Genomic DNA, 12,999 nt, shown 5'->3' with positions numbered 1-12,999 from the left:
AAAAATAAAAATGATATATTTAAAAGAATAAAAAACATAGTTAACCTTTTTATATTTCCATCATCATAACCATAATAACATGCTTGTTTTCGATGGATCAGACGTCGTATTGGGCCTGGTCTAACTCAAAAGCTCTTCAATCTCGTACAATTTAGACCAACCACATATTAACACGTGTTATTATTTATACACATCTCACATGGATGAAATTTTTCATAAGTAAATAAAAATTCTGTTCGTACCAAAAAATAAATAAATAACAATTCTGTTCTTTAAATATGTGGGACATTTTTTGGGTGCGTCCTTGGGACATAATCTTAGTTATGTTTGGCGTAGCATTTTGACTTCCCCAGTATTGTTGAAAGAAGGCTATCGATGGAGAAATGGTGATGATTCTTTAATACCAATTTGGAACACTCCATAGTTGAGAAACGAATTCGAAGAGAACCTGTGCATTACAACCCCCATCAATCATATTACAACCCCCAAAAATGATGAGATAGTATGGAGGTTTGATAAAAAGAAAGGTTTATATTCCATTAAAAGTGCTTATAGAGTGTGTGGATGTGATGACCAATAGAGATGAGTGGAAAGTTGATTGTGATTGGCAAAAATTATGGGCTTTACCCGTTCCTCCAAAGGTAAAGCATTTTATGTGGAGACTTGGGAGGAATTGTCTACCAAATAAGCAAAAGATTGATGAACAAATGAGTCAATTGTGATTCAAATTGTGTGGTGTGCCAAAAATTTACAGAATATAATTGGCACTTGTTTATTGATTGTGCGGATATTATATCTTGTTGGTGAAGTGTTAATTTGTGGAATACCTTACAAAATCTTATGATCAATGCCTAATGTTTTTTTTTTTAATGTTTTTCAGCGATTATGGATCCACCTCAACACACAACAATTAGTTACTTTTTCTATGACAGCTTGGAGCCTATGGAGGAAAAGAAACCAACAACTTTGGGAGGCAAAATATGAAACCATCGAACAGGTTCTGGGGCGAGCAACTTACACGTTGCATTCCTGGCAGCAGGCATCCGCTTCGACTAAGTCAGAACATCACCAACAATAGCATGTTGTTTCAGTTGTTTTGTGGCAACCCCCACCGTCGAATCGTGTTAAATGTAATCTGGATGCAGCTCTCTTTGTAACAGAGCAAATTGCTATGGGAGTTTGCCTTCGTGATGAGACAAACACTTTTATTTCAGCAATGACAGCAAAGGAAGATGTCGTTATGTCAGCGTCAGAAGCGGAAGCTTGGAGCTTGCATCAAGGTCTTCGATGGGTTGCTAATATGGGCTCCGAAAAGTAGTCTTTGAGATGGATTGTAAGGTGGTTGTGGATGATGTTAACAAAGATCAAACAAATCATTCGGAGTATGGTTCAATTATTCAACATTGTAGGAATTTGCTTTATTATTATAACGACTTTATAGTTGTTTTTGATAGGCGTCAAGCAAACGGTAGCGCTCATGTTTTTGCACGAGCAGCTTTATCCCATGTTTCTCGCAACACTTTTGATGTAATTCCTAATTGTATTGCCACTATTATTATGAAGGAAATGCCATAATTAAGTTTGTTTATGTAAAAACAAAAAATGTGGGACGTTGTCACAACTCACAATGTCAAAATACTCCCTCCGTCCCAAAATTATTGTCACAATTTGACCGTGTGCACTATTCATACAAACTATTTTGACCATAGTTTTTTACCAATGTATAAAAATAAATATTAACATATGAGATCTTGTTAGATTTGTCTCGATGAGTATCAAAATATCAATTTTTCATAATTTTTAATAATACACTAACACAACTAAAGATATTAATGATCAAAATTGTGCATTGACAAGTGTGCAGTAGTAAAATGTTACAATTATTTTGAGACCGAGGGAGTAGTCTTTAACAATTAGTTTAGTGAATTTTAATGTATTTACTATTTTAGACATGAGAACCATTCCTTCATCTTAATTTTTTTTTTCTTAATAAGAAAATAAAATAAAATAGTGGTTGAACCGTAAGTTTTAAAACACCAGTATAGTATTTGACGTATAATTTATTTCTATTATTCTATAAAGCATGACACCTCTATGATTAGGCGTTAGGCGTGTTGCGGTGTTGAAAACGTGTTGTTGTCCGACACTCATCCGACACATGTCGGATAGTGACGTTCAACAATAATTATTTTTTCCTTTACTCTCGACACTCGATAGGTTGATGTTCGATACCTGTAAGACACTTATGCAACATGCGTTGCACAAATCATATCCTTATTTTATTTTGGTTTTTTCTATGACACTTTTGTAATTTGGAATTGGCGCGCCTGTAGGGTTTAGAGCGAGTTGTAAAACGTTTCCAAAACAAACCGAAACCCTCGCTTGTTTGCCGATATGGAAACTAAGAACAACTTCCTCCTCTTATTATTAATTAATGTTTCTCTCTCTTTTTCTAACCCTAATTCCCAATCTCCGCCGATATGGATGATGATCATGATGATTTCGCTCTCGCCGATTCTTTCATTAATTTCGATTATGCCGCCACCGCCGCATATTCCCCCACCACCTCAGACAACAACAACAACAACAACCCTCCCGACCTACCTATCGTCGAGTCCGGGTCTTCTGATCTGGATCTTACCGTTGGAAATTCCGGTGTTCAGGAATTGTTTCAGAGTTTCTCTTTAGTTGAGAATGAGGTGAATGAAATTGAAAATGGTGAAAATAGAGGTGAGATTATTGGTAATGATGATAATGCTGTTGAAATTAGAGGTGAGGTTATCACTAATAATGATGATGTTAATGACATTGTTGAAATTAGAGACGAGATCGAAATTATAACTAATGATAATGTTAATGAAATTGAAAGTGAAAGTACTACTGACTCTGAGAGTGAGAGTGAGAGTGAAAGTGAAGATGAGAATGAATTGGAAGAAGGCGAGATAGTAGATTCTGAAGTGAATGTTAATGATGATTCCGAGGAGATTACTAGCTGGGGCAGTGTTGATTCTGACGATGATCAATCTCGAGGAAGATGCCATAGGTTAAGCAACGAGCTTGAGGTATTATTATTTTTTTTTTTTTTTTCCTTTCTTATCTATTGTAAATTAAATGTTAGTTCATTTGTCAATACCATGTTGGAAATTTGCATGATTTCTTCTGAATTGTAATGCAGGTGACAAGGTGACATGAAAACCTTTGTGATTTGTATTGATTAGATTAATGAGGTTTTTTATTTTTATTCCGTTTTTGAGACATGAATTCGTTGATTTAGATGCTAATGATGTTTTGCATATATTCAGTTAAAGACATGCGCTTGGTGGGTTTGAATCATGTGGTTCCAATCCCGCTATGCTTCTGTGCCGACAGATGATTCTGAATTGATTATAATTTCATCCCGGTTGAACTGTTGAAGACGGGCATTTGATCTGTTGAATCTTTGATATTTTAATTAGAAGCTTCGTTGTGAGGATTGAAGAAAGTTAGAATCAACGTATAAGTTCTTATGTTTCGGCGTAGGAGAAAATGTCAAAAACCACTGCTTTTTAATTTATTTACTTTTGTGACTGGATATTGTTTAAATTTGTTTTGATTTGGGGTTTTTGTGGTTGTGAACTTTGCAGGATCTTCCTTGGATCCCTCCTGTGAATGTAAACTTGGGACCACATCATAAAATGCTACCAGTGGGAGTTGTTACATCGGTAAGCCGACTGAAACAAACCTCGTCTCTGATAAAGGAATTTAAAGTTACTTTGTTGCGTAATCGGCTTAATCAAGTATCTTATTTTACAGATTGTTGGTGCTAAAGTCATTGTGGAAGGGGTGGAGAAGCATGCTCCTCTTAATGAGGGTTCCATTCTCTGGATTACTGAAAGGCAAACCCCACTCGGTTTAATTGATGAGATCTTTGGACAAGTTACAAGTCCATATTATGTTGTGAGATACAATTCCAAAAATTATGTCCCGGAAGGGATCTGTGAGGGAACTTTGGTTTCTTTTGTTGCGGAATTTGTAAATCATGTGCTAGATGACAAAGATCTCTACGAGAAAGGATATGACGAGGGGTTGTCTGATGAAACAGAATTTTCGGATGATGAAAAAGAGGACGAGTACAAGAAAAGGCAGAAACAAAATAAAAGAGCCACAAATAATCGAAATCCCAAGACAATGGTAAACAACAGGAAGAAATTTCCACCAAATAACGTTTCCGTCCCTACTATGCCTGTTGCACCTGCCACACTATTAGTTGCTCATGGTCATTGTCGTCCACCTATGCCAGGCACTAGACAAGATTTTTTTGGTGCTGCCCATGGTCATTCCTCATCACTTCCAAGCACCGGCCAAGGCTTTTCTGGTACACCTAATTTAAATCCACCATTTCCACCTGTAAATGGTGGTCCGAACTTGGTTACAACCGGTGTTTTGCCAAATGGGGTGCCACTTCCGCCTCAACAGTCTGTGATGCCTGCTAATGGATTTCCTATGAATGGTGTATCATGGCATCCAGAAAATACTCAATTTTCTCATCAGTTGCCCTCACAAGGAATTCCATATCAACAGCAGTTCAATCCTAGCCACAGGTTTCCTCCACCAAATGCATATCCTGGAGGACAGCCCAATATGTATGCACAAGGGCCAATGAACCAAAACCAACAGTCACCCTTTCCCCAGTTTCAGGCACCTACAAAATTTCATCCTAGCTCTATTCCATGCAATCAAGGTGGTCCTCCAAATCAATTCAATCCACCAACAAATTTTCATTCTAATTCTTTTCCAGGCAATCAAGGTGGTGCTCCAAATCAATTCAATCCACCAACAAATTTTCATTCTAATTCTTTTCCAGGCAATCAATGTGGTGCTCCAAATCAATTCAATCCACCAACAAATTTTCATTCTAGCTCTATTTCAAGCAATCAAGGTGGTCCTCCAAATCAATTCAATGCACCAACAAATTTTCATTCTAGCTCTATTTCAAGCAATCAAGGTGGTCCTCCAAATCAATTCAATCCACCAACAAATTTTCATTCTAATTATTGTCCCGGCAATCAGCATCCTCCACAATCTAACCATCAATTCAATCCGGGTGCTTATGATGGCCGTGGAAGAACATTTTCTGCTGGCCGTGGGAGAAGACCATTCCATCGAGGGGGCAGAGGTTGGCAACCAGCCAGATAAAGGTTATTGTGTACTATAACACACATTGAAACAATTTATCTTGTAGGAGGAACATTATGGAGCAATGTATTGTGTTCTTCATTTTGTTGTGATTCCTGTAATGAAGTAATATTCACAGCTTTTAGTTACCCTAGGTCATTTGTTTTCATTAAACTTTGACTTGTATATAGTCTAGTACTGAAGATTTCCTCCTTGGTGGCTTGATTTACAAAAATACCTTCACCAGGAATGAATTGTGAAAAGGAAAGTTATGAAAGAAATTATTTATGCAAAACAGTTTTCAGTTTTATTGGTACAAACTTTTAAAAGTTTGATTTGCATATGGTTCACCTACTTCATAACTAAGTGGGTTTATTGGCTATGGTTATGGAGGATTAATAACACTTAGTATTTGTACTAGTAATAGTATGAATAAGTCTTTGTATAAAAAAAAAAATAGTATGAATAAGTCTTTACTGTTCCATTGATGAAACCCGCCTATGAATAGGCATTAAATTTTTTAAAAAAATCAGCATTAATTCTTAAGCTCAGATAATAATGATAATCATCGATACATTTGTTATAGATTGTACATCATTCATGACACAGAGAATGACAACTTCGTCATTTTAAAGTAGAAAAAGTCGGATATGGATCTTCTCCTGTTCATTCTCTTTAATTTTCCATTTTGATTTTATTTCGCTAATTTATCCAAGTTCTCTCTCTCTCTCTCTCTCTCTCTCTCTCTCTCTCTCTCTCTCTCTCTCTCTCTCTCTCTCTCTCTCTCTCTCTCTCTCCCCCCTCCAGCTCTCTCTTCAAATTTGTTTCTTCTAATTTAGTTATTTATTATGACTTTCAGCTGTTACATGAAGCACAAAAGAGATGATTGAACACATAGGACAGAAAAATTTATTCTCAAAAAGTAGTAAAAGTGTAAGCTCACACTGGGTGATATAAATCATTTGTTAAAATTAACATGCCCTTAAATGGTCTCTGCAATGTTTAAGTTACCTTAGTGCACCTCCAATATTTTTATTTTTTAAAAAAAAACATATTTTCAGTTTCATACACTATTATCAAATGATCTCTAATGCTATGACATATTATACAGTTTGTATACATTTTACTCCAATGATATAAATAAATAAAAATGCAACCTTTAACCAACAAAAAGTAACTCACTTTTACCTTTTATTATTTTTTTGCATCAAACAAATTTTTTTCTTTTGACTGCTATTGAGTTACTTCAACAAATCTATACAACTCAGTTTGCCACCTCAAGTTTCTTAGTTTTGGTCGATAAATACCCTGACATTATCAAAGAATGTCTCCATGATATTATGTTCTCAACGGGTTTAACACCGACACTAGTCTCAAAAATACTTATGTCTCATCTTTACCACAAGAACTTCATCTTGAAATCCATAGGATGATAGCAAAAATTATAGGCCTACGAGATTATGAATATTTTAAAAACATGGTTAACTTTATCAAATTTTATTCATTTATTCTTAAGAGGAGAAATTTATAGTTTACTCTATAAGAAATCAATTTCATGGAGGATTAACATATAATCGGGCTTGTAAGGTTCTGAACATCCAACCATGCAGCATTCCAAAATGTAATTTACTGTTGGTTGTGCATGGTTTTCTGAGCTCATCAACTGGTTAGAGCAGTAACTTGTGCAACTTCCCAGCAAATTTTTCATCATGTATAATAAACATTCCAAAATGTAATTTACTTGTCATACTCATATTATCATGCACTATTTTTAAACAAACATGTAAAAAATAGGACAATACTCACCAAAGATTTAATTCATATGTACACTTCATCATAACTGTTCAATCATTGAAAATATTTGATTTTAATTATTACTACTTCTAAAATCACAATCATTGTTATTTATCTGAGCCTGTCTTTGTTTTTGCGTTCAAGATGCAATAAAATGCATTTTTTATAAGCTACCATTAATAGCTTCATGTTTCCACGGCAAAAAGGTTCCTAAACGCGAGACTCCATTGATCAAACGCACAACCAAACATACAATAAGTGTCTCAAAATTAATCTCTATCTACAAAGAGAGAGATTACATGTTGAATCATGTTAGTTCAAGAGAACAATTTTTTTTATATAGATAACTTACATTTGATGATGTGATTAGAAAGAGGTCATTTTTTAATTGAAATAAATTAATAATCCAGTACATTAGAAAACTTAAATAGGACTGGCAATTCAGTCCATATGAATAAACTTATAAAAGGGTACTAAAAAAAGTCAGCATTTAGGAACATGATTTGAACTCAAGCTTTGGCATTGGCATTCCTTGTAAAGTCAGTACAAGTCTGGCAAGTGCAGTCCGAAAAACGGCATATGTCACACCCGAAGCACACACAAGAAGTGCAACCTTTGCATGCCGGAGAACGAGTGCATCCTCTGTAAACTCTGCGACTACCTCTTTCTTCTTCATCGTCACATGTAATTCTGACATACAGGAAACAGTTACTACCGATTATGAAATGCATAAACAATGAATATTGTAAAAAGATTGAAAGTGCAAATTCTATTGATGTTTCATAAATAAAACTGAATCTATCAAGGAGCAATGGATTATGTCCACAAGTTGAATCTTTTATACAAAAAATATATTGAATCAATTTTTACCATTTAGGACTCAAAATGTAATGAACCATACACACAAGGCTTTCTATACGACTAATCGCCACAGCAATAACTATGTAAAGTGAAACACCTAGACAAATTTGGACAACAAAATAGGCAATGTATCTGTCGAGGTTTTTTCAGGACCGAAACTACCATGCCTATTTAAATCAGCCATGCATAGTGAGACGACGTAATGTAATTAAATAAACTCTTAACCTTATTAAAAGCCAGGACCAGTATACCAAAAAAAAAAAGCCAGGACCAAGATTGGAACATCATTTATGCAGCAACCAATGCAAATAATTATATAATAACTTCGAAAAGACGAGCATCCCCCAAATTGGCATTGTCAAAAGACTCAAAACAATAAATTCGCGCATATGTAATGTAGACATGAATTCACCTCAGAAGTTTAAATTGAAAATGATATAGTGATATAAATGTACCGTTATAATAGTACTATAATTATAGTCAGTGTTAATACAGTGTGATGTAAGATACTAAAATAACTTCGAAAGTGGCCATAAACCATCGGCTTCAAATACATAATGTTAACAGCTCAAACAAAAATTAATTAATTCATAACATACTTGTCATATGGAAGATCAGAACATTTCCAATTTGGATCAGCCAAAGCATCATGGTGAAGGCGGCAATCCTCTTTGGTTCTCAAGCGGAACCTACGCTCTTTGTTACATCTAGTACAGCGGATAAACTCGTCACGGTGGCACACCTGCCCATTTTGGGATTTGTGGGATCCATTGGCTGTTTTTAATGCTTGGTTGTAGTATTTGAGCAGAACTGTTTTATACAATGGAACCTTCTCACCATTAACTATTACCCATATATTGTTCTTCCATTTCCTAGCTGTCTCTCTTCCAGAGTGTTTCTCGAATGCAGCAGGAGTCAATTTGTCTATCGGTTAAACATCATTAAATAAGGTAAGATTAGATTATGCATTCAGTTGGCAAAAGAATTGAACTTGAACTAAAGCAAAAATAAACAGAACAAAACAACATATAAAGGGAATTATATGGAACATGCAGTCACATTGTAAGAATTAGAGATATAAGACATAAAAATTTCTATTAACAGGCTTAAGATACCTCCATAGGTATCAATAAATACTTTGTTGAATGAAAAATAATTATAATCTGTAGACAACATGCAATAGTATTAGTACTTAAAGCAATAATCATTACATTCAACTGATCAAGAACAACTATATCCTACAAAAGTTTTTTTTTGATAAGCAATTATATCCTACAAAAGTAGTTGAAGCAATTACCTAAGTTCATGTGGTGCTAGTATGCAAAAATGTAGCAAGGAAAAACAAGACTTCCAATGAAACTTTATCTGTTTGAACATAAAATTCTAAACTATATAGTTGAAGCATAACTACACATGTAGATAATGTATGCATGAAACAAGTTTACACATGCATGGTATATATTTAAGAAGATTAATCCCAAATTAATTGCAATCACAAATATCTCATTTCACAAACACATGCATCTTAAAAGTAAGTAAAGTCAAAGAAGAGAATGAATCTTAAAAGTTAGAACTCCCATTCTTCTTACCCAGCCAGCCAAACAGATTTCGTTGACTTCTAACAAATCAAAAAGAAGAAAGCTTATTTCATTCAATAACTGAAAAGTTCTTGTTGATGGAGAAACAAGTCATGTATAAACACCAATAAGATTGTAACAAAAAAAACTCCAATAAGATTCCACTCTAACTATTCTAAAAGAAAGACTAATTAACATATCAACATACATAACTTTATACATTTGCATAACAAGAACCACTTCATACTGGTCTAAGAACATGAAATCAAAATTTTAACTGAGACAAATCAACATACACTTTAACCATGAAACAAAACAACATCTAAAAAGAGTTCATCATAGTCTCAATAAAAACAAACATAGCATACAATGACACGTGTCAAAGGTAAAAATGAAACAAAACAAAGATACCCACATAGGAAAAAACATAAAAGTACATTTTTATTAGAGAGATAGAAAAAGACCTTCTTCACAACCAGGTGTACATTCACAAGTGATTTCAAGATAACCATTAACAAAAATCCTAAGCTTTCCAACAGCATCACCATATCTGTGACTAGTACAACCACACATTACTTCAACAAAATCTCCAACTTTCTTCACCCCATTAACATCCTTTAGCTCATCATCACTGAACATTGTGAACCCACTTTCTTTTTCCAATCCGTTTGCCATTTTGTGTGAAAAAGACTCTGTTTTTAGCAAGAAGAAGGAAAATTAGGTAATGGGTCAGCGAGATACGCGACGAAAAAAATCTGAAATAAAAGTACTACAGAGGATATCTTTGAAATGATGGAGATTTTGAAAAAATCTAGCCACTAGGAAAGAGATGAGGAAATCCAAAACAACACGGTTCCCCCAAGGTTTTTTCAGAGAGATCTGGCATATAGATAGATAGAGAGAGAGAGAGAGAGAGAGAGAGAGATATGAAGTGATTGTGAAGTGAAGAGTGGTTAAAGGCGTAGGGGAGGTGCTATTTGCATGATGACAGTAGAGAAAGAGAGAGAGAGAGAGAGAGAGAGAGAGAGAGAGAGAGAGAGAGAGATGAGTAGGTTGTTTTTGTTTGTTTGTTTATTATAGGAAGAACTTCTCAAAGACTCATCATCATGGGAGAGGTCGAAGTTTTAGAAGGTTGTTTTTTTTTTAATTTTATTTTACTAGGAAGTTACTTGGACTGTGCCACTGTTCTTGGGAAAGAGGTTACCCCAAGTGGTTGAAGTAATAAATTATTTATTGGAATTTGATATTAATTTTGTTTAAGTGTAACCGCTTGGGGTTGGTCGAGTGGTGTTGGCTTGAATTCTTGGAGTATGTTTCTCTCAATGTCTCAGGTTTGATTTCCACTGGTACTAATTTTGGTGGGCTAAGTCCATACAAAGCAAAAAAAACTCTGGTTTTAAATGGACCCCCGCAAGTGGGCGGTGGGATTGGTCCCCTTGGATTAGTCGGTCCTAAGGCCGGATACCAAGTTTTAAAAAAAAAAAATTGTTTAAGTGTAAATTTGTGGTGTTTAATGTGAGAGTACTTCGTATGTTTGGTTTAGCGGCAAAAATAATTGAGTTTGATTTAATTGTTTTTGAAGAATTGAGTTTGATTAAAAGTGAGTTGAATGTAAAATGATTTATGTTTGGATAGCTTCACAATGTAAGTGATTTTGCATAAAAATATTGTTTGGTTTTTTTTTCTCAAAATTGTTTCTGAGTGTGTAAATGACCAAAATGGGTATTAACATATGTGTGTACATATATAGATCAATTTTTTTATTCAATTTTAAATAATTATTTATATTTATGTTGTATAATATTTTAAATAATTTTTATGTAATTTTTAAAATCAGTAAATAGAAATACTAGTAAAAAAGTATATTACTCATTGTTTAATAAATACTACCTCCCTTTAAAAAATTAAGTGTTTATTCAAAATAATAACACCAAATTAATAAAATGTATTTTTGCACTTTATAGAAATAATTAGTTTTATTAAAAAATATAAGAATAATTGACAGATCATATCCTTAAAATATCTAAAGACGTACAGTTAAATAAGAACGATAAAAGATGTCCAAGTCGATCTTATAATAAACAAACAAACAAACAAAAACAAGAAACACTAGTAAAAAAGAATAATAAATGTATTTATAAATTTATTATAGGAAGAATTTCTCAAAGACTAATTAGTAAATAGAAATACTAGTAAAAAAGAATAATAAAAGTATTTATAAATTTATTGAGGGTCTTTTAGAGACAATTTTGTTTAAACGTACTGTATAATTAGGTATTGAGGGAGTAAAAAGAAAAGGAGGGGAGTAAAAATTCTATGCAAAATGAGTTTGGTTTCCTATCACAGTTGAAACAGTGATTCAGATTCAGACTCTACACAAAAAAAAAAGAAACAGTGATTCAGTAGGTTTTTTATTTGATTGATTGTTGATTGATGGGGGAGGTGTACTAGTAGTACCACCAATTTGTAGTTATTGTTGCAATGCCCAAACAAACCCTTTCACTCAACAAAGAGAGTTGCATTGAGATAGATTCTACTATTTGGTAATGTCTTATTTTTTTTTTTAAGAAAATACAAGTTGAAGAGAGATGAAGAAACTTGAAAATAGTTGAGGTTGAGAGATGAAAAGACAGAGGTAAAAAGAAGTCTCATTGTAATGTAAATATTTATATGATACATGTGGTGTTTTGTATTAAAAAACATAATTATATTACTTTCTCTTCCAAAATCAATTTTTTTTGGTCTTGGAAAATAGACTCATTCCATTGATCTTCCAAATTATTGTCACGGATCCAAATATGTGTTGAATCCTTAAAAGGGCTTGACCCGCCTATCTAACCATATAAGGGGGAGACTCAATCACGCTTAAGGGGTGACAGGTCTGGAAAAATATGAGCACATAAAACTATATATAGACTAGGCAAGATCTAAATCGAGCTCGACCCATCATGATCATTCGGGACCCAAAAAGCCTGAACGCCTATCCCATGATGCAGATAGCTTGGTCTTAACGGATATGAAGTAGGAATAAGTTATAGCTAAAGAGATAGGTCTTGCATTATATCACACATGGGACACCTCGTGAGAATAGAGGGGAGCAAATTGTTTCCACGCCCATGAATAGATATTATGGCAATGGTAGTTAAGAAAACCCTCATTCATACCACTCATATTGGTGGTATAAATAGACTCCACCTAATATGTTATATTTTTTAGTTGGAAAATGCTTGTTTGTCCGAAATAGTCATAGCAAGAAAAATGAGAATGACGTGGCACTTCAAACATTGAAAAAAAGAGCACCGCTTCGATCCTCACCTCCTTTCTTTCTTCTTCATTATTTGTTTCTTTCTATTTTAAACCAAAAATAAAAATAAAAATTGGGGTTGCAGATGCGCCCTCAACATGATTCTGTCTCCCTCGCTCATACGATGGCGTATCCAATCGATGCTCGCATAACCTTTTCGACTTGGAAGCCCATGGTTGATGCTCGATTTCCGGGTGAATGGTTTATTGGAGTGGAGATTACCTTTCGATTCTCGTTTTTGGTTGGTTAATGCTTCAGAGACGTTCATTGAATTTAGTAGTTGTAGAAGATAGTGACTGAACTGACCCT

The 12,999-nt window shown here is 34.1% G+C and overlaps 2 protein-coding genes across 2 annotated transcripts; one reads left to right on the top strand and one right to left on the bottom strand.

Moving 5' to 3' along the window:
• Nucleotides 1-2,480: 2,480 nt before the first annotated feature.
• Nucleotides 2,481-5,384, top strand: LOC123898578 (H/ACA ribonucleoprotein complex non-core subunit NAF1-like). The gene is made up of 3 exons (XM_045949566.1): nucleotides 2,481-3,062; nucleotides 3,624-3,701; nucleotides 3,793-5,384. The coding sequence occupies exons 1-3, from the start codon at nucleotides 2,481-2,483 to the stop codon at nucleotides 5,173-5,175; spliced, it is 2,043 nt and encodes a 680-aa protein (XP_045805522.1). The 3' UTR covers nucleotides 5,176-5,384.
• Nucleotides 5,385-7,309: 1,925 nt separating this feature from the next.
• Nucleotides 7,310-10,400, bottom strand: LOC123899754 (protein ULTRAPETALA 1-like). The gene is made up of 4 exons (XM_045950964.1): nucleotides 10,160-10,400; nucleotides 9,851-10,078; nucleotides 8,409-8,733; nucleotides 7,310-7,638 (listed from the first exon to the last, which is right to left on the bottom strand). The coding sequence occupies exons 2-4, from the start codon at nucleotides 10,059-10,061 to the stop codon at nucleotides 7,458-7,460; spliced, it is 717 nt and encodes a 238-aa protein (XP_045806920.1). The 5' UTR covers nucleotides 10,062-10,078; nucleotides 10,160-10,400; the 3' UTR covers nucleotides 7,310-7,457.
• Nucleotides 10,401-12,999: the final 2,599 nt, after the last annotated feature.

The sequence above is a fragment of the Trifolium pratense genome, linkage group LG7, assembly GCF_020283565.1.
Source record: "Trifolium pratense cultivar HEN17-A07 linkage group LG7, ARS_RC_1.1, whole genome shotgun sequence".
In the NCBI taxonomy this organism is placed as follows: Eukaryota; Viridiplantae; Streptophyta; class Magnoliopsida; order Fabales; family Fabaceae; genus Trifolium; species Trifolium pratense.
This window is presented reverse-complemented; position numbering and strand designations above follow the sequence as displayed.